The sequence below is a fragment of the Poecilia reticulata genome, linkage group LG7, assembly GCF_000633615.1.
Source record: "Poecilia reticulata strain Guanapo linkage group LG7, Guppy_female_1.0+MT, whole genome shotgun sequence".
Classification (NCBI taxonomy): Eukaryota; Metazoa; Chordata; class Actinopteri; order Cyprinodontiformes; family Poeciliidae; genus Poecilia; species Poecilia reticulata.
The window spans coordinates 25701833-25723739 of record NC_024337.1 but is presented as its reverse complement, the minus strand read 5'-3'; the positions used below and the strand labels follow the sequence as shown (position 1 = coordinate 25723739).

The 21907-nt window shown below is 39.9% G+C and overlaps 1 protein-coding gene across 4 annotated transcripts in view; it reads left to right on the top strand.

Moving 5' to 3' along the window:
- The window catches only part of lgr6 (leucine-rich repeat containing G protein-coupled receptor 6), a 63532-nt gene that overhangs the window by 26903 nt on the left and 14722 nt on the right, over nt 1–21907 (top strand). For all 4 annotated transcript variants that reach the window (XM_008413793.2, XM_008413796.2, XM_008413795.1 and 1 more), the window contains 3 exons: nt 6921–6992; nt 16579–16650; nt 18969–19040. In XM_008413793.2, coding sequence (XP_008412015.1) covers nt 6921–6992; nt 16579–16650; nt 18969–19040 — 216 coding nt within the window. The remainder of the gene's footprint in view (nt 1–6920; nt 6993–16578; nt 16651–18968; nt 19041–21907) is intronic.

Sequence of the window (21907 nt, the reverse complement as noted above, 5' to 3'; positions counted from 1 at the left end):
TGGCCTGATCTATGGGCGTATTCACTTACCAGGGTGGTCCGTCAAATGCACCCAGAGTCTGGAGTGCGGTGTACGCTTCTCATATGATGTGGCCAGTTGTTGTGCTGTGCTAAATCACCAGCTCTTGTCAGCGAGGCTTCAAGTTTAAAACTGGCAACAATGGAGCTAGGGGCACATTCACACCCACACACACACACAGCCTTTGATCATGGTGGTGATAACATACTTCAGTAGTTCTGTTGATGCCAAAGTGGAAATTTGATAAATCACATTATTGTAACTACAGAACTGTGTAACTCCATGCTCCAATTGAAATTTAAAACACGGATGCACAGAGAAAGAAGGAGTGTTGGAGATAAAGAGGTATAAAGAGCAACTGAAAGGGCCAAGGCTTATGAATGGAAATGTGCTTCTACTTCTTCCTACTTTTGTTCCTCCCTTAACACAAGCTCTGTGCCATGGATACACTATCAATCACAACACAAAGCAGTTAAATGCCTGGTGTTTTTTGTTTGTTCCAATGCCAAACCTTTTTTTTTTTTTTTACTTTCTCATGTGCAAAAGTGTACACACTTAGTGGAAGAAAGACTAAACTATCAATCAAAGCAAATCTTGAAACAAAACAGAGTAGAAATGGGAAAATGGTCATGTCTTTAATTTCTCAATAACTAGCTCACAGTTCCTCACACACTACTGGGTTTAACTCAAGAAATTTAATATAAGCACAATGAAATAGAATTCCTTTCACATGAAGGTGAAAATTGTCATTTAGTTTCTTACACAGCTGACATCCTCTGGTATCAGTAAAACCTTATCAGACATCAAAGCAAATAACCTTAAGTGTAGGCTGAAGAAAAAAAGTCTGAAGAGCTAAACATCAGAGGAACCAAACGCCTCAGACCAAGTGTCGCCACTCTCAGGCCTTAACAGGTAACACATGGAATTCGGCAATTGTGTAACACCAGAGTGCACTGTGTTTTCTATGAGCACACCTTAACCTCTGATGTCATGTGATATGTCTGATACGAAGAAGGCATGCTTTCACTTCCTCATCTTTCTCATTGGGTTTTTTTTCACTATTGTGTTAAATTAGATTAAAGCCAACAGCAACTTCCTAAGTAACTCTAAAAAAGCTATTTCTTGAGCTACAATATCACATAATTCACTTTCGTGTCTTTTAAGGCCTGAAGTTGGCTGCAGACTTGTCACCAGTAGTTAGATAGTTCGGTTGTCTCAAGGCAATTGTACTAAGGCTGATTTGCCTTATACTGATTGATACGTGGCTGTTGAGTAAAATGGAATTAGGTCTAAGTTGGTTTGGTTTGAGGCCTTTTGGTCTTAGTCCACTTTGTTTGAGGCCATTTGGCTGATGGCATTTGGTCAGTGGATGTTTGGCCTTGGATCGTTTTGCCTGTGGTCATTTGGTTTCACGCTATTTTGTCTTGAGACAGTTTAGGATGAGACTGTTTCACCTAATGCTGGGATGATGCTGTTTGGTCTGAGGCTGATTGCCCTCAAGCCATTTATGGCTAATGGCATTTGGTCTGAGTAAATTCTGTCTGAAATTGTTTAGTCATTTTAGTCTGGTGCTATTTTTTTCAGAATTTTGTATGAGACTGTTTTCTCTGACAGCATGTGCATCAGGGTCTTTGTTCTGAGTGCTTTTGGGCTGTTTGGTTAGTTTCCCAAGATCATATATATTATTTTGTCTATGGTCTTATGTTTGATGTTGTTTACTTAACTGCCTGAAAAAATGGTTCTGAGACCGAAGGACTGTATTGCTAATCCCTGTGTAGAATCAACAGAAGGAGAGTAAGAGGACCTGTTAAGAGTTGCTTTTGAGAGTGTGTAGTGATGAGCAGCTGTCTGGTTTTTGTGATGCAAGCACTGCTGAGGAGTCTTTAGTTTGTCCTTCAACAGTAGAGGGAAATCTAAGCAGCGGTGCTGCTTTGTGAGACCCTTCTTGTTGAGAGATGGGTTCTTCTACAGGCAACATCAGACTGCTGAGTGTGATGGCTAAGATAGGGCAAAAACAATTCCCTGCTGAATTCTCTCATAAAAAATTAAGGGTGCAAACCACATGTGCTTCCATTCTGTCTCCCCCCACACACAGCAATCTATTTCTACGGCCCAGCAGCGTCGCTCGTCTGTGATGTGGTGAAAGGGTGACCAAGAACTGTAGCCACCACATCTGCAGACCCACTGGGAAACAATGGGGGTGTGAAAATGAGCGACAGACATCTTACCACACACACCACAGCCACCTATAAATGGAAGTAATATCATAAGGCACAAGCAGACACAAATACTGACACTCTGTGTTTCTCTCTCGCACACAAGTCACACAGTGGAGATGTGCATAAAATGAGGGATAGAGAAAACCAAAATTCTAACTGTGAAACTCCAATACACCACACAGCCTGAGAAACCTTTAAGCGCCCTTTCTCTCGTTTCTTTTTGCGGCCGTTTGTTTGCGCTGAAAATATCTGCACGTCACAGCGCCAGCCGACACAATGCACATGTGGTAGTCATCAATCATAATTATCATGGTTTAAAAAAGCCACAGCTGTTATTTGATTTTAAAAACAAGCCATAACACAGTGCCTTCCAACGATACGTCAAGTTGTCAGCGGAGGCCTTGGCCTGCGCAGCAGAAACGTCTCTCTCGAGCTTCCCAATGAGCTTGCTGGAGCGCACAGCCGAGCTGAGCTGCATTCAACCTTTCCCCATGACTCACCAGCCTGTGTCTTTATTTTTAAACCTTTCCTTTCAGACTCTCTCTTTCACTTCATTGCGGCATGCTTATTCTGTCTGAGAGCGGTGGCAGTTACGGACTTCACACAACGTTTGTTTATGGCTTCTTTAATCAGGCCCAGATAATGTAGAGCTGTCTCCATCTGTGGGCACATCCCCAGAAACAGGCTGGATATGCCTGAATGGAAGGTGTGTGCGTGCGTGTGCTTGTGCGTGTGTGTGTGTGTGCAGCAGTGCTTTAATAATTCTTGTAGAATGCTCTAATATTTTGCTAAATAGATTATTTGTACACATACGATAAGCAGCATTGAGGTGTTTGTGTATTGTTTCCTGAGGCCACACACATTTTTGGTGTGGTACATGATGTCATTTTTTTTAATATGATAACAGTGGCGTTCACAGAAACCTTTGGTTTGGAAATGGAAATGCCGGCTGAGTTAGGAGTGTGATTTTCTTTTCTCTTTTTTTTTTTTTTTTTTTTTTACATGAACAGCTTGAACGTCATATACATATACCATTTTCAAATCTATAGCCACATGATGTCTGTAAACCATGTGTAACACTCTGTTTTTTCTAACAATCAATTTGAATAGTATAAAACAAAAGATGGTTGAGAATTTTATGTGATTGGGTATTTGGTTTCAGAACAGGAGATATCAACTAGTAACTCCATTCTGAGTAAATTCACCCCTGAGTTAAATATGAAGGCTTCATCCCATTGATGAAACCTTCATCAATGAAACCTTCATCAATGGGATGCAGAAAATTCTATTCAACATGGTGACGAGAGAACAGAAGGAGGCTGAAGGTGTGCATTAATGGAAATAGACATTTTAATAGTGGTACAGGAGAATATCAAAACATTTCTAACAAAAAAAGCAATACTGTTGCTGCTACAAAATTGAGAGTTAGCAGGCCAGAGCCTCTGGAAATGACAAATCATAGAAATCTTCAGACTGAGATTTCTGCAGAATATTTACTCTCCAACATTTACAGATTCCCCCTAGAAAAGGACACATCATTTCTGATTCTTTCCTTGTGCCAGGTCTCAGCTAAAAAGTAGGACAAACTTGAGGTTTGCTCAAACAATCCTGCTACGGAGAAAGTTTGGTTCACGAAGTAAGTTGCGGTAGTAAGTTGACTCGGGATAACAGCTATCTGGCTTTCTAAAACCAAAAACCCAGGATTTGCACACAGTTTCCCTGGAATTAACTCGGGATTTTTACACTTATTCCACTTCTGAAACGGGGCACCGGTGTTCAGGTGAAGCAGGACGCTTCTGTGTCCGCCTATCTGCTTTGAGCGCTGTAGCTCACTTTGAAAGAGGCGTGTGTTTGTAGGGGAGTGTTGTAATATAGGCTTTAAGTCCGGAACTGCTACTTGGGCCCAAGTAGCAGTTCCGGATTATTTTTGCAGATTATTTTTGCAGTGATTATACACTGCAAAAATAATCAAAGGAAAAAACAAAATAAAAATTTTGACAGGGCACTTTTTCATCCAGTAGAAAAGGGACTGGTGCTCTAGCACCACCTAGTGTCTTTGTGTGCATGCCCCTGTCTGGAAACTTTATGGCTTCAGACTTAACATTTGCTACACTTGTTGCACCGTTAACCTGAAATGAGAGCAGGAACAACATTTAACAGAAATGCAGCAATGCGACCCACAGTTACTCTGAAATGTTCCATAAATCCTAAATCAGGTAGTCTTTTGGCAGGACAAACAGTAATGTACTTCACAAATTAAGTTATTGTGGAAGAAGATCTGTGGAAAAAGATGATCTGATTAGACGAGAGCCTTATACAAATGATATAAAATATGTCACAATAAAAATTACAGATTTTCATGTTTCTTAGTTTAAAGTTAATTATTAACAATATCATATTATTGCACCTTGATATTTGAAGATTATCTAGAGATCCTGTAAAAATAGCTTGATCTACTTCTTTTTCCACAATGTATGCTTAGCTGACAAGGGACAATGCATCTGGTTTTATGAAAATCTGGGGGGGAAATTAGATATAAGAGCATTCACAGGAAGGCTAATAAGTATTCAGAAATTTTTGAGTTTGAGAGCTCTTTAGATCTTAAACTAATAACAACACACACTGCAAAATCCAATAGCTCACCAGAACCTAGGAGTCAGATTTACATAGGACATGTTTCTCTTTTCACTACATTTTGAGTTTCTAATCTTTGGCATTTATCTGGTGCCTTTGATTCTAATTTCAAGGATTTATGGGTTTGATACAAAGACATTTTCCATGCGCTTCAAAGGGGATTAAGAGCTTTTTTGTCTAAATATTTTTAAAAAGTCAATCCTTTCCAAGGGATTTGCTTATTTTCTTAAGAATTATTTAAAATTATAGCACCATGAAAGAATATTTTAACGAAGTACGTTGCGTGCTTTGTTTATGCTTTATCTCAAATTTCGATCCTGCGAGATTTGGCATTCGGGTGCTAAACTTAATCAGTCAACTCATTTCTCAGCTCAAGAGAAAGACCGATAGAGAATGTTGCTGATATCTGATGAGGCAATATTTCAAGGTGCTTCGGGTCATTGGAAGTATACAGAGAGCTTGGGTTACACAAACATGTCGAACAAATATCCTGTTCCTTCTTAAACATTTTCCAAATTTTATCGAATGTTTCTGTACATGGATTATTTCCGCTGCTTTGCAGTCTCCGTTCCTCCCTTGTTTTATTGGCTCGATCCTACTGGACAGCACCCACTGTCAAAGCACTTTATAGTGCTCCATTTGATAAATCTGTGCAGAGCTTTATGTTTGGGTCGCAACCAAAAATCCAAATGGTGGGGGGCTGTGTTTCTAATAAACTTTATTAGGCAAATAGATTAAAATTTGATGCACAGGAACTAAAACAATGCATGTTACACACTTCAGTTGGATGTGTTTGACGATTAGAAATCTCCGACTTCAGCTCTGCTCACATATGCATCCTTGACAAATGCCTTAAACTCTCTGTAGTCAGAGCCAAGAGTCTTTGTAACAGGAAATTCCCATGCAAAGGAAAGTAGCATGCCATTATGGTATATTCATAAGAAAGTAATAAATGCAAGCAGATGATGTAAAAAGGCAGACAGAAACATTAAGGACTGGCTGCTCATCCCCCCCAAGAAAAGTCCACATCATCAGATGTTAGACTCCAACCAAATGCCCAAATGTCTACAGTAGACAGTTGCCTTAAAGTGATTTGCCCAGGACTCCTTGAAAGTTAGCTGTAGATCATGCCTATGATGACAGATCTATTCAGCCCCCCTGGCCAGCTTGGTTGATTAGACAAACAGCAAGAGTGTCAAAACTCACAACTGCAAAGCGCTTCCGAAAGCACAGTTTACGCTTGCCAGCCTGGTGGTCTGCCATTATGAGCAATGGTTAGTGTCATACACATATGCAGGCACACACACAGATGAAGCTGACTCTCAAAGACTCGAGCAAGACCCCAAAGGGCCATGAAAGCCCAGAACTGGTGACGCAACACCTCCTTGCTTTGGTTGTGTTTATCAAACAGACAACTTTACATGACTGGGGCCATGCGGATATACATGTTCCCTTACTAAAGTCTGAGTCATTTGTTTGTCTTGAAATGTTAAAAAAAATAATTATTTGTGTGTTGCAGGTTTCTTTGTCTGTGCGTTCTACACTTTATTATTTCACCATAATGCATCAACACTCACCACGGAACACTCATTCTCACGTCAGCATAGAAACAAGCTGTGTCTGTTAGAGCAATGAATAAAGAGGGAGGGTGGTGGTCACCCAGAAAACCTGAGGGGGGAAAAAAGAGGAGTAATCAGAGAGGGAGAAGGAGAAAGCAAGAGGTAGATATAAGGGGAGCCTAAGGGGGTCAGATGTGAAAGAGAGTAGAGTGAGACATCTGGAAAAGAGAAAAAGTCCACAGGACAAGGAGGAAATTGCAGCTGCCCAACAGTGATTCATTGGGGAAAATTCTCTTCAGCATCTCCCTCTTCACCCTTTTGTCCCTCGACCTCTCTAACTAACCCCCCAACCTCTTCCCATCCTGCTCCTGCTTCAAATGACATTTTGCCAAGTGAAAACATTTGATCATTCTTCAGGGGGCAGGGGGGTGTTCACATCACACAAATAATATAAGGTATGCATTGATGCTTTTCCATTTTGTGCCTCCAGGGATCTCAGTATGAACAACATCAGCGAGATCCAGCCCAGAGCCTTCCATCGACTGCACCTGTTATCAGAACTGTGAGTACAAAATCATTCAGCTCACACTTAGCTTATGAAACCCCACTGTCAGAATTTACACTTGACAAGAAACAGACATTTCCTGAGCAGTTGATATGAGCAGACCTTGGAGATGGGGTTGATGGGTCTGGCTTGCCTCTGATCTCTCCCACTAAGAAAGCGCCTGCAGCAACACGCTAGTAGATTTTGGGATCGTGGTTAAAAAAAAAAAAAAAAAGGAAAAGGAACAAAAGGGAACTGGATAGTCACTCGGAGAGGGAATGCAGTCCTTAAAGTATTTATAGGTTAGGTTTTACTATCCAAAGTACTGCTTTCGTCTTCTACCTTGACTTATTTTTCAGACAATGCGGCAGAGAAAAATACACGTGTAGACATGAGTATTAGCCAAAATAGACACATTATAGCTTGAGGTCAATGTAATGTAATTACATAAGCAGCACTCCAAGTTAAAAGAAGAATGCTTATGAGGAATTGTCAATCCTTAGTGTAAATAAATATGATAATACTCAGCTTAATATGTCTTGTCCCTTACAGTCACGGAGTATTTTTCCCCATAATGTCAATAATTGGATGAACCAGAATTTTCTTTGGCTTAATCCAGAAAACTGTATTTTTTGTGCATTTTTACAAATGCACACATTTAAAAATTAGCACTAAGCTACATTCATAAGGCTGAAAACCACAGAGCATGCAAAAAATCTAAGTGCTGTTATGGACCTACATTTAACTAGCACTAAATCGATGTACCCAGATCTTTAAACGTTGCTATGAATGTTTAGTATAGAAGCAGAACATGGGGAACTAGTGCAAGCTTCTATTTTCAGTAAGGTTTGGTTATTGTTTACACAGGTGTTTGTGCAAAATCAAAATCAGGTAGGTGCAGTTTACTCAAAATCCTGCTGAAAAATGCCTTTGGACCAGTCATCTCATTAAAAAATATGTTTTCTTAGAGTCCGCCTCCATGTCTATGCTTCTCAGCTCTAAAACCAACTCCCTGAAAACCAGAGATGTGCATGTGGCCTCCTTTAAGTTAAAATTAGAAATACAATTGATTACTGTAGCTGTCCGATGAATCCTCAGGACATTTTTACACCTGTGTGCATTAGCCCAAATCAGTTGTTGGGTTGGTTGAGCTTTGGGTTTTTTTTTCTGGTGGTTTGGTTTCCTTTCACACAAAGATTACTCCAAGTGAACTAAATCCTTCCACTACAAACCGCGAGAGAACATCCAAGCTGTTTATTGGTAAGGTGTGTCCAGGGCAGGAGTATCAGATGTAAATGCAGAAAGCAGATGCTGTTTTCTGAGCTGGTAGAAAAAAACTGATCATTTAGTGATATAATTAGAGTGCTTCTGAGGCAAAGTGAGTTGAGAAGTACTGAATGATTTTGAGAAGACGTCTCAATGCGTTGAGCTTTGCAAAAAAGAGGTGCGACTTTCATTTATTAGTTTGCCGACTGTACTGGGTCCTGGCTAAAGGAAGGCATTTAGATCATCGTTGCCATCCACACCTGCTATGTCTGATCTAGGTCAGACCACATAGAGATCATTTGGAACCGTACTGATACCTGAAGGAGGTGGTCTCAATATGTTGGCATGGAAACCTATTAACTGCGTTTACAACCTGCACCAAGGAGGGAAATTAACCAGAGCTGGTTTTGAATGTGAAAATATGAGTTTGTTTATTTTTTAGTTCATTTTGAATCATATTTCACATATGTATCATTAGTATTTTGATGCCAAAAAAACTTATTATATAAGGATTACATTTCTTATGAAACTTAGCTGTGCTTAGTTTGTTCAGAACCAATTTGTTCTATGACAATAGATAGTTTAAAACTTATTAAAACTGTTGCATGTTTCCCCAGCCCAGCCTTCACAGTCTTAGGAGTTCCTTTACATGAACAGATCTTTAATGTTTTGGTCACTAATTTGAATATTTCCACACAGGTGTCAAAACACTATTTTAAATATATTCAATAGAAGTGTGCCGATCGATCGGCCACCGATCATAATCGGCCGATTTCAGTGAAAAAGTGTATGATCGGTGATTGCCGATCACGGCCTCTTGTTGTGGATCATACAAAACCGATCAGCTGCTTCTCATTTCGCAACCTGCCTGTGCAGCTGGTCTCCTCTTTCCTTCACTCTGCGCAAACGCGCAGCAGCAAATCTTAAGCAATGTGGAACTATAACGCACTGAGTGAATGGGGAAGTTTGCGTGTTGCGGCAGAAAATTGAAGCACGTCAAAATGCATCAACACAACGAATCTAATATGGCATAAAAACAATGTCATACTTGACGGAGTTTGGCTACATCGAGGCTGACTGCAGTAAAAAAGACATATGGAGGATCAGATAGCAGGTAAAGCAGCGCACAGCTACAAACACTCACCCGGATTAGCATGACGGTCAGAAAGCTAAACAAATAACCCGCAAAATTATTTAAATCTTTGAGTTGCGATGTAAAACGCTGGTTCTGATCTCGCTGTTGAACCGCTGCTACGCGCTACAGGTAGTAATATTTCACAGACGGAGCGCCACTTCTGCTCCACCTGGTAGTGACTCTCACACCGAACCTCTGCTTAAAGCTGCAGCATCTAACTTAAAAAAATACATTTTACATACGTATTAAAACTGTCGCTGTCCTAACATGAGACAGATAATCTCTGAAAAAATAATCGATCTCCTCCCAGTTCTCCATAATTACTCCGCTCAGTCAGAAACAGCCAATCAGAACTATCAGTAATCAGCTAGCCGCCATGCTATCATGAAGTTTTCATTCAGTAACTCTGGATTGTTTATTGTAATGGAACCTGTATTTGCCTTTGAATGTTACGTTTTATACTTGAATTTTTTGGCAATGTTGAGAGGTTTTATTTTGGCTCTTTGCATTATTTAGCCTCTTCAGAGCCTTCATATGTTATCAGTCTGTTAAAGATAGTATTACCGATAGCAGTACAATTTGCAGAATGCCTGTTTTGTTAAGTTTTCTTCTTGTAAAAAGTTATTAAAAACAAGTTTTTGTCTAAGTTAAGGTGAATTCATGGTTCCTTTTTCCACATAATGTAACCGGTAGCGTTTATGATAATAATAATAAAAAATAAAAAAAATTATGTGATCGGTATCGGTGATCGGTATCGGCAGGAAAAAAACCTGATCGGCACATCTCTAATATTCAAACCTATGTGACACAATGTTTGTGTCTTAAGAAAGAAAGCTTCTAGTATACAGTGTGCAAAAATCAGCAAAGAAATTCCCCCAACCTTTTGAACGTAGACTCCAGTGGCATTGTCGATATTTGATCTGACACTCAGCACATCTAAGCTAAGTCCCTGTTTAAGGAAAAAAAAGACAGCTTGAAAATTTTCCCTCAGGTTGTGAATGTGAGCATGTCACTCTTCTCAACAATTTTTTCCTTGAGTCCTGCAGTGTGTGCGTGTAGAGGGGAGATGGGGTATGTGTGCGTGTGCGTGTGTGTGTGTGTCAGCTTTGTGTGTTTGCACAGCACACTGTTTTCTTTACTAATTCTTCCAGCTGCACTCTGTGAAGCATGAGATGATGGTGATGATGGTGATTGTGGAAGCAAAGAAGAGTAACTGAGTAACTACTTGGTTCCCTTTGAGCCATTTTCCCAACTGTCCTTTACTAACAGAATAAAGTTGAGTATTTTTTATTTTATTTTATTTTTTTGTCGTAGGATTTACAAATGCAGTTCTGAACATCTGTCAACCAAAACTCCTTAAAGAACAGATATTGGTGTTGGTCGGACAATAACAACCACACAAACGGGGTTATGTTGAACATAGAAGCTGACATTTGCCTGCCCTTGGAGAATTAAGGGAATGCGTTCTTGGATTAAACCACACCTGCAGAATTTGTCCAGAGCCGGTCTTCTAAATGTTTTACAACCCCATTGATCTCGCTTCGCCTCTATAGCTATGAAACTCTGACACTTTATGGAGACATTCAGCTGTTGTGTACTTCTTCCAAGGAGGATGTTTCTACCCTAAAGCCAAGGTATGTTGCCTGGCCATTTCTGGAAATGTGCCGAGATGAGGAAGGTGATAATAACTGTGTTACAAGGCAGGGAGAAATATAACATTCTTTTTTTTTTTCACATCCACTTCTGTCTAGACAGTTTAGAGAGATGAGTTAAAGTAGACAACTGTAAACAGGTTATAATTAAAACAACTTATAGTGCTTAGCAAAACAAACCAATGATCTAAGGTGGGCTGGTTTTGAAACAGGCAGCTTTTGATGTTGGGACTATCACACAGGATGGTAGCAGAAGGAGAGGCGAGGGCCAGGCATGTTGTGACTGGTAGAGTGGTAAACTGTTTGATGTTGGGCTGCACCTTACTGCCTGCCCCCCTGTTTCCCTCCCTACCAATTAATTCTATAGCCCCCTCTGTTCATTTCACTGCAGGTTATTACAAGCTGGAAATCTCTGCCTTTGATATTGCTTTTCTCCTTTTTGCTTTTCCCACATTTTTACGAACCAAGCAAAGCAATCAATACAAATCCGCTTTTGGCAACCTACTTGAATCTAATGGAGAAGAAAGAGAGAAAGTCAGATTTGAGGAGCTTTGGAGTGTTGATGAAAAAATATTGCTATTAAGCATCTTTTCGCTCAGTTCTCACCCCTACGGCACGAAGGTACAAACGTTTAATCTCTATTAACCCAGAAATCAGTGATTAAATTAACATTCAAAACAAGTAGAAAATCTCACCAGGATAAACCTGCGTTTGATTCACTGTAGTATCAACACTGATATTAAGCTGTTTGTGTAGTTGTTGTCTTTCATTGCCTCTAAATACCCCAATTTCTTTTAGTTCTACTTTATTGATATCCAACACCTTTTATGAAGATTCCACTTAACGCTTTGATCAGTGAATCGTCTCTTAATTTACACTCAGACCTCAGTGACACGCCGCATGAAAAGAATAAACTGAGAGGTGGGTGGTTTAATGAGAGGGCAGAGATGCCCACACTTAAGACACATCGACTGCTTAATTGTCTACTTGATCTTTCAAAGACATCCCCCTCCCTTTTGTTGACTTCTTTAATATCAAAGATGGTCTACCTGCTTCTCATCAAATTGCAACTAGGAGGCAGAAGGGGGATGGTTGCCCCGTAAAAAGCTCTTCCTGTAATCCACTTTAGAAGGCGACAGTGGTTTCAGCCTATCATCTTTATCAAAGTCTCCACACACTGTGGAGCCGCAGATCACATTTCACTTTTCCTTCTGTGTTTGGCTCTCCACAAAATCACCAGGTTTTGTCAAGTCTCATCGTATGTAGCCATCAATCAGCTACATTTGGTCATTTTACAATAGAAAGGGGACGATTTGACACCCTCACCACACTCTCTGCTTTGTCTTTTATTGGCATAGGAAGACATGTTGCCAAAGGCAAATAACTCTCATGCATCACCTTGCTACCCATTCATTTTTGTAGCATGTATAATTTGACCACCAGCTGATGTGACAAAAAAAAAAAAAAAAACTGAGTGGGTGTTGCAGCTTTCACTCATAATGTATAATGCAGTTACCACTATTACCTACACAACTCCTACTTAAATTTCACAAACGCCCAATGATACCGTCCTTAAATCCAAAGAAATGCTATGAAAGTAAAGATGATCTCAACTCTTCATGAAATGAACTTGAATCTGAAACATGACCTACTTTCTGATTAAATCAGTAATTTTTTCTGACCACTGGGGTCCCTCGAGCATTCAACAGACATATGCCTTACGCATATGCAGCACGAACTAATTAAAGAAGTGACAGAAACTGATATGCTACAAGATCTGTTTTATTTCTCCAGATGCATTTTTTTCAGTACTCCAACATACACAATGTGACAAGCAGCCTAAAGTGGCCATACAGGAAAAACAATTTGACAAAGCAGCTGTTTTTTCTTTTTCTCAAATTCAACTTTGCAAATTTGCATTTTTAAATTGATACAAATAAAACATGACAGCTCCATTTCTTGGTCTAAAACTAAGTTATCAATCTAACCTTGTCTTGACCACAAACAGAGCTTAGAAATATTCATCCAGCCTCGTCAAACAGCTTCAGCAGTCACTCTTTCTGCAACGCAGTTAAAATGAAAGAGGAATGAGGTCGGGAGAGCAAGCCAGAGCTACCCTGCTCTTCTTGTGTACGATAAGATTGTCTGCCGATAAGCCAGGAATATCATGCGGCCGGGGTTTGAGAGGTTATGATATTGGCTTCGTTGATGCTCCAGGTGCAGCCCACAGCTGGGACTATCAAGGTCGATTAGAAGTTCTCATTTTAAAGCTGCCAACTTGACCATTTGTCAGCAAGTCTATCTCTGAGAAACACACAGCCTCTCACACAGAACAGACACTCCTGCTGTGTATGTTTTACTCCCACAAATTTGGAGGTTAACGGCAGGTTAAGTGGTTGACCTTGAGGGTGAGCTGAGGGGTCAAACACCAGTAAGGTTGCTGTGGTCAAAATTTTACTTCTGTCACAAATGAGCATGTCCAAATAGAAGAGACTGCTGTGCAAAAACGGTGCGTTCTCAGATAAGTCCTGTTTAATCTCTCTGTCTTCTTTCGTCATCAGCTCCTATCACTCACCAACGCTCTGCTTTTCTTCTATCACTATGCAAGATCGGATCCAGAAAAAATGATCTTGTTTTTCATCCTTGCTCTCTAACTCTTTAATCTGTCAGTTTGTTTATTATTCTGAGGCAATAAGACGCGGCGATACATAGGATAATCAGCAGTTGGCACGCTTCAGTGAAGTCCTCGTTGATTAGCGCTGATAGCAGGGTGGTCTCACCTTCATGAAAAGCAGCGCCACTCCTGTTTTTCTCTCCCCTATACATTTCAACACCACTGTCCTCTGTTATTTTACATATAAATCATTTTAGCAGAGCTGTGCCGTGGTGGAGTATTTAATCTATGCAGAGCAGGGGCCAAGAACAATTCTAGCAATCCCCAAATCAAATTAAAAGCAAAAACAGTCGGAGCCCTGGTTTGACAAGTGCAAGGCGCCTTTCATTAGAATGAGATTGATGTGGAACGACTCGAAGCCCAAGTGTAGAACATTCACTCGAACGTGCAATCTTTTGCACACAAAAATGCACGCGCTCATACCATGGAAAGAGTTGGTCCATGGCAACTGTCGGTGTTCTGTTGATGCTGTTCGTTTTTTTACCCCCTTTCTTAAATATTCATCTTCACTTTTGACACAAGTTGTCTGTTTGACAAACAAAGTCTGAAAGCGAAGAAGGAAAAAAAAAGGCCAAAGTGCAATTCCAGACTGTTAATTTGGACTCTGTGGTGTAGTTCTTTGAGCATAGCTCACACAAAAACATAAATACAAAGCTTATTATCTAAAACGTGAAATGTAATATAATAATTGTAATCTTTGATGCAATCATTTATTTTTCATCCAATATACACACCTTTGATCTCTACTTGTGAACAATAAACAGCAATTAGCTGACTAGATAGTGTGTTTATTTTATGTACAGCAAATATGCGTATATTTACTGTATAAAAATGTACATATTTACTGTAAGAGCCAATTTTTATTCTCAAAAAATTGTCTCTTTTTTGAGAATATTATCTTTTTTCAGATGAAGCAGATAAAGCAGAGCTCATCAGAACATCTCTTAGTGTCCAATCAGAAAGAGGACTTGCATCAGAAATCGGTGTGATCTTTTGGTCTGCAGTGTTTCTTTACCTGTCTATAATTTAGATTTATCTGCCACACCGTCAGGAAACAGGTTTCACTTTGTCAATTGAATATTTGGTGTCAGTCAGGAGGACTGATAGTACGTCTATCTTAATCCAAAGATGTTGCTATGGAAATAGCCAAACAACACAGCAGTTTCTCTCTTGCTGTTGTACATGTTTCAACTATACTTGCAACTTTAAACTATCGATTATATCAAAAAGACAAACATTAGCAGCAAGAAGGAGTGCTGCTCAGTCTCCATTCCCGGGCATATTTCATGTCTTACATCCTTGCTTAAAGTCATATGGTCAACAGCCTGCAGCAGTTCATCATGACAAGTTCTTAATCATCTTCCAAACATCACTGAAGGTTATCCTAGTCACAATTAAAATCAAATCCCAAGGATTGTTACAATTGACGTCAACATACACATAATTGTTCATAGACAAGCTGGGGAGACGGCATTCTGGAAGACAATTAAATATAAACTAAGTTCAAATACTGGTTTAGATTTGTTTTACAATTGGATAAAGCTTTCAACACTTCTCCTTAGAAATGAGACTTTTTAAATATCCTCAAATAGCAATCTTATGCAACAACAAAACCTGACACAGCCCGAGGGTTGGAAAGCTTTCGTTCTTCGAGAGACAGTAAAACCATCTGTTGTAAACAAGTCAGATGGACGGACAAAACTGAACTTCCTTTTCTAGATTTCATAAAGTCAGGAACCATAGACCACATGTCTCCAATATATTTCTCGTTGACATCCAGACACTGTGAGGGACATTGACTGTGAGTTGAATTGTAGCCTTAAGTAACGCCTTTATAACTTTGTATTTTATTATGCTGATGTACATCTTTTTTTTTTGTTTGTTTAGTAAATTAAGTTTTATGACGGTCCTACACTGAGCTGAGTTTGAGAGTTGGCTTTTGTGATTGAAGTTGTGCGGTTCAACACTGCGCAGTAATAATCATCTGTGATGCTGACAGCAACATCAGATGTCAGATGAAGTTTTTCCTGAGTTCTCCTTCATTATTGAATGGATGATTGGAAAAGCAGACAGCCCTTAATGCTAATATTTCAGTACATTGATATTCATGTTGCAGCTTTGCCGGAGAAAAAGCTGCTTAGCATAAAGCTGCACCTGTAGAGAATTGGTCTGATTTGGAGGAGGGTGCCAATGACTAACCTTTAGCGTATGTGTGCGTGTGTTTAATAAAAGTGGGTGGTCTTGGGCTGTGAAGAACCAAATCTGTGTTTAAACTGCGTTTCCAGCTTGTGACCTTGGGAGTTAAATCTGTTGGACTGAATGTTATTTATTTGGACATCTCATACACACACTCGCAAATGACCATTAGGTGCCGTGTTTGATAAACAAACTGATTGGATTGCTTGTGTGAATGTGTGTGGTTTCTCTGCCGTGCTGAGGACCCTCAGAACGGGCCCAATTTCTCCTCAAGGACATGAGAATAGGCACACACATTCACATTGCACATGTGTTTGTGCGTACAAACACTGCATATGTCCCCACGCACATATAATTTCTTGCAGCGCACTCAGTTTTTACTCACTCATCGGAGCTCCTGGGATTGGTTAAGGTTTCAGTTTGCGTTTTCGGCCAATAGCAACCACACAGAAGGGAATCAAATATTGTTATTTGCATACTGCCCCAACTGTAACCCCAAAGTTGTAAATATGGGATGAAGTCATATTGGAGGAGCCCAATCCAAAATCGTAGAGGAAAATAAACGACAAAACTGTTCATCTGAGACTTGTACAACTTTTTAGTTAGTGTAGCTATGCTTGAATGTTTACTTTAAAATGGCTGTGTTTTTTTTTTTTTTTTTAAAGTATGTTTCTCTTCCAGACGAATCTCCGGGAATCAGCTGAGGTATATATCAGGCAACACTCTCCAGGGTCTTCACAACCTCAGAGTTCTGTAAGTAAGCATCTTATGTCTTAGTCCTGTTCTGATACGGCTTTAACTTAATCTAGTGCTGAACAATCTTGGATTGTTCTGAGAAGCAGTCTTCCTGCCTGAAATAAAATTCTCTGGCCATGGATTATTAAACACCGTTAAAGTTTATGGATTGGGAGAGACATGTTCTGCTTATAACTCCCTTCAAGTCCTAAACAAGTTTAAGCTTCAAGACTGGATTTATGGACATACACATACACAAGTCTGGCCGTCCAAGTCAGACTCCCCGACAGGACTGCACCAAGTGTCAAAAAATTTCTTCAGAACCCGTTTAAAGCTGTTTTTTTCTGACACTGCAGCTCTCATCCGATGCATGGACAAAGTACAAGTCAGCAATAAAACACATGGTACCTTTGGACGTGTGGCATCCAATGAGTTATGGTCATATTTCCTGTGAATTTTTAAAGGTTCTAAGGAGGTTTCCACAAGCAGTGGCAAGCTTGTGGTCTTGGCTCAGAAGATTTTGGGGATTTATGCCACAAAATATAAACTTAGCTATTTACACTGCAGTTTGAAATCTGAAGAAATTTGGAAAGAAATAAGGCAAAGCAGTGTATATTTTAAGATCATGGTTTGTGAAACCCTCCAAGACATAAATAGCCTAGCAGCTATAAATTCAACCGATACCAATTAAAAAAAACAAATACTTGTCTAAAGGTTTTCATTCACACTACGACAATGAAACTAACTTCAGAAGTTAGGCCTCAGGGCAAACAGATTCCTTTCCAGGATTCTCTTTGGAAATGTCAACATTTCAAAGGCTGCGTTTCAATGCCTTGTAAAATTATTCATATTCCCTTGATCCTTTTCAATGTTTTTCCATGTTATCACAGATTACAGTAATTCAGTAATATTTCATATTATGGAAAACAGAAGATAGTTTTCAAAATTGTTTGTAAAAAAAAAAAAGTCATTTTTATTTTGTTCCTTTTTACTTCCAACCCCTAAATAAAACCCTGTGTAATCAGAAGTTATCTAATTAAGAAATAGAGTATGCCATTTAATCTCTGAGTAAACGCAACTGTTCTGCGAAGGTCTTAGAGGTTTATTAGTGAAAGTTTGTGAACAAACAGCATTATGGGACACAACAGAAAAGCCTGGGATAAACCTCTGACGAAGTTTAAGGGAGAGTTAGGTTAAAAAACAACATCATGTTATTTAAACATCTTACAAGAGCATTGCTTAATCCAAAAATGGAAAGAGCATGGCACAACTTCAAAACAACAAAGACATCACAGTTCATCAAAACTGGAGTGCGTGGTAACTTTGGTGGAGCTGTAGAGATCCACAGCTTAGATGGATAAAACTGTAAATGATTAGCCTAGCACCCATTTATCTGGCTTCTGTAAAAGAGAGGCAAGAAGATGATACATGATAGGAGGCTTTAAGGTCAGATGAAACCAAAATAGTGAAAAGTTGTTCAGTCCATTTATTTTTCCATTTGTTGTTTTCCCACTTTTCTTATTTTTTATTCACTTTCTCATTTGCTCTATATGGTGCAAATAACTGTTTAGTCTTAATGCACCATGCTACCTGTGGTGGAACTGTTACACTGTCCATCTGCTTAAACACACCATCAACAATGTGGAAAATGGTTGCGGCAGCATCATGCTATTGGGATGCTTTTTTCCATCAGTGAAACATGTTAGAGCTAATAGGGAAATGGATAGACTGGGGAAGTGGGGCTACCTTACAGCAGAAAGACTCTTAAATCTTAGCCAGAGCTGTAATAGAGTTGCTTAAATTAAAGCATATTCACATGCTAGAATGGCCTAGCCAAAGTACAGACCTAATACCAACAAGTCATTTTTGAGACTGTGGCAAGACACATAGATGCTATTTAGCCACTTGTAGTTTCTTCAGGTCGGATTTTTATCTCCCATTTTGAAAATAATGGCAGCAACAGTCGCATCATTGCAGCTGGCCACATCAGTTCCGCTAAGAAACACATTGAGATTGATATGCTTTGTAGAAACTGATGTTGAGTGATAGAGAAAATAAAAAATGAAGGAAGGAAGAGAGAAGACGATTGTTTCCTTCCCATTTCCCCCCTCATTTTTGCGCCATTCTTTTGAGGATGACATCACCAGGCCACCCAAGGAGGTCCTGGTTCTTTTCCCCTTTTCCTCTGCTTCTCTTCAGGCTTACTCAGATCCCCGTTACCTCCTGTGTCAGATTTCCGTCACAATGGAATTATTTGTTCTGCTTGATGTGAGCTGACAAATTAACTGCACTGATCTGATGCCTGAAGCTGACTCATTTGTTTGTGCCTTTATTAGGATGCTACAAAACAACCAACTGGAGAGACTTCCTGATGATGCTCCATGGGACCTCCCCAGCCTCCTGTCCTTGTGAGTCTCTCTCTCTCTCTCTCTCTCTCTCTCTCTCTCTCTCTCTCTCTCTCTCTCTCTCTCTCACTGCACACACATTCTAATTATGTTGCTCTAGCAGGGAATAAAACACCCCGTCCATGGCCACCCACACTTGTCAGCTCTAACCACAGTGCAGGTATAGTGTACCGCTGACAAACTGCAGACTGTACCCCGGTGTCGGCTGCAGCGGTCCTGCTTTCAATGCGAGAGTCTGACGGTTTGGAGTCACGGCTCCGATTGTGTCATGGTAGCATCTGGAAACCATGAGGGAAACAGCAGACACTGCAGGCCAGCGAGAGCATCTCCAATGAGCTGTGAAACAACCCCATTTTCCACCAATTCTCTCTCTCTTCCTCCTCCGCTCATACTCCTCCATTCTTCCCCCACCACCCACGCAGCTATCCCCCGGCTAATGAGCGTGTTTGGTCGTTTAATTGTCTAATCTGTGGGGTCAGCGTATAAATGTCAGCGTGCATGTTTAGACGAGCGCATTTGGACCTCCACTCCTGCAATTCCTCACCCCCGCCTGTTCCTCTCAACTTTGCCCCAAAATACATACCCGGCTTCTCTGCTTTCCGAATTAATAATTCTCTGCAAACATTCTCTCTTTCATCAGACAGACGCACAAATTGCTTGAGTTGTAATGTAGGAGGGGCCAGGCATGAAAGACATGAACTCCTCTACCACCTACAAAGTTTTTCTGTTTGCTGTGAAGCAGGCCTGTGTTCCCTAAATAGCCAGAAATCCTGCACTCTCTCACACACACGCACATTGGACTTTGCATTGACTTCCATTCATTTTTCATTAATTTCTATAGCTTAACCCTGACCCTTTCCCTAAACTTACCATTACCAGTTCATGCCTACGCCTACACCTAACCTAAACTCAGTTAATACCTTACTGTTTTTTTTAAACTTCTGTATGGAAAGGTTAAAAATATCCAAAGATAAATAAATAAATAGAAAAATAGTCCTAAACCTAACTGCCAAGTCAAAATCAACCTCATATGAGCTCACAACATAACATTTGTTGGAAAACTGGTCCTTACACTATAACAAATACAAGGCCACACACACGCACGCACACACACACACGCACACACACACACGCACACATGCACCTATTTATTGCTTAGGATAAATAAGCAATAAATAGACCTCTTCCTGGAGTCCATCATTAAAAACGCACATCGTACAGTAGAAATCACTCAAATATATGACAAATGACAAAATTCAAATTACAGTTCATACAAATGTTGATAAAATATACATTAAGCATTTCAGTTGAAAGTATGTTGCTTCTAAAAAGCTTGTCAGATTAATTATAAAACAACAACAAAACATTCTGTTAAACATTTCTGAGAGTTAATGATAGAGTTGCACTCTTTTATTAAACATGAATATCGTCTACACTGTACAGCACATATAAGGAGATGGTCTACCCGTCTTTGACCTGTACGTCTGATCAAACAATTAGCTATCTCATCGATACCTGGTTGTCTTCAGGTTCTGCGTGTGGGAGGTCTTTTTACCTTTGAGATAGAAATCGCATCGTGTAATGAAAAAAATGCACTCAAATATACACACAAAGCCAATGAACAGAGACGCACCTTGTCATTATAGTAATAATAAGCTCTGAAGAGTAAGATTACTGGAAAGGCTTTTGAGAATGAATCTTGTTGGCGCCTCTCATTGGCATAAGGCAAATCGGGTAAAAAGATGGAGATGGCAAATGAGTCAGCACATGGATCTTACATTGGCATAAACATATAAAGAAGGGTATATCCTAAGTAAACCATCGCTTAATCTCAGCAAAAATCCCTCTAAGTGCAGGAACTGATTCAAAGTTTTTCTCTCACCATTTGAAACAGGATGCAGTGTTGTTGTTGAGTTTGGTGCCTGTCACAAGCTGACACATGTGTTTTGGGCCTCAACCCACTGGTTAAGAAGCGTAATCACCACTGATGAGCTTCACAAATGGTTGTAAATCAGCCCAAGCCTGTTTTTTAGAGATTTGACTCAAAACACTGACTTTAAAAATGTGGTCCTCCAACTCCCTCATTGCATAAAAGCTTAGCCATCTGGAGAATTGAACAAACTCAAGCAGGTTCCCAGATCTCTGGGGTATTTTAAGAGATCCTTTTCTTTTTCTGCCTGCTCCTCATTCCTATAGATGTCGGACAGACTTTGATGTGATGGGCAGGAAATAGTCTGCTTTATTGGGTTCAGTGGAACGTTCTCTATTTGTCTTGACCCTGTAAAGACCTGAACACTCTACCAAAAGGATTGTTTAGTATTTTGCTCCATAGAAATGGATAGGAATTTGAAAAGTCTTCAATAGTTTTCACCCTTTGATTTTGTTCAGGGACAAACAAGTTCCCTTCTAAAGAGTAGGTACGTGGATGATGTTTAGGACTGTACAAAAGGCATTTTTTTAATCAATTATATTATTTTTAAGAGCAATAAAGCAGTTGTCCCCCTTCTTCAATTATAAATTAAATTTGATTAACCATATTTTTTTATTACATTTCACTCATCACAGCTCAGCTCTAACAGTTTGATTACTGCCAGATTTCTGATTTCAATAAGTAATTTAAATGTAACCTTTATGACAGTGGTTCTTAACCTGGGTTCGATCGAACCCCAGGGGTTCAGTGAGTCGGTCTCAGGGGTTCGGCGGAGCCTCTGCCGTGGAGGTAAAGACGCACTTGTGTAAAGTCGTGATGACGCGCCCCGCTTTGGCATCACTTAATGCAGAGGATCACGTTACATTGCTTAGCCAATCGGTGCTGCGGAGGAGCAATGGCACAACTACACATTATTCAGGTGGATGCGAAAACATAGATC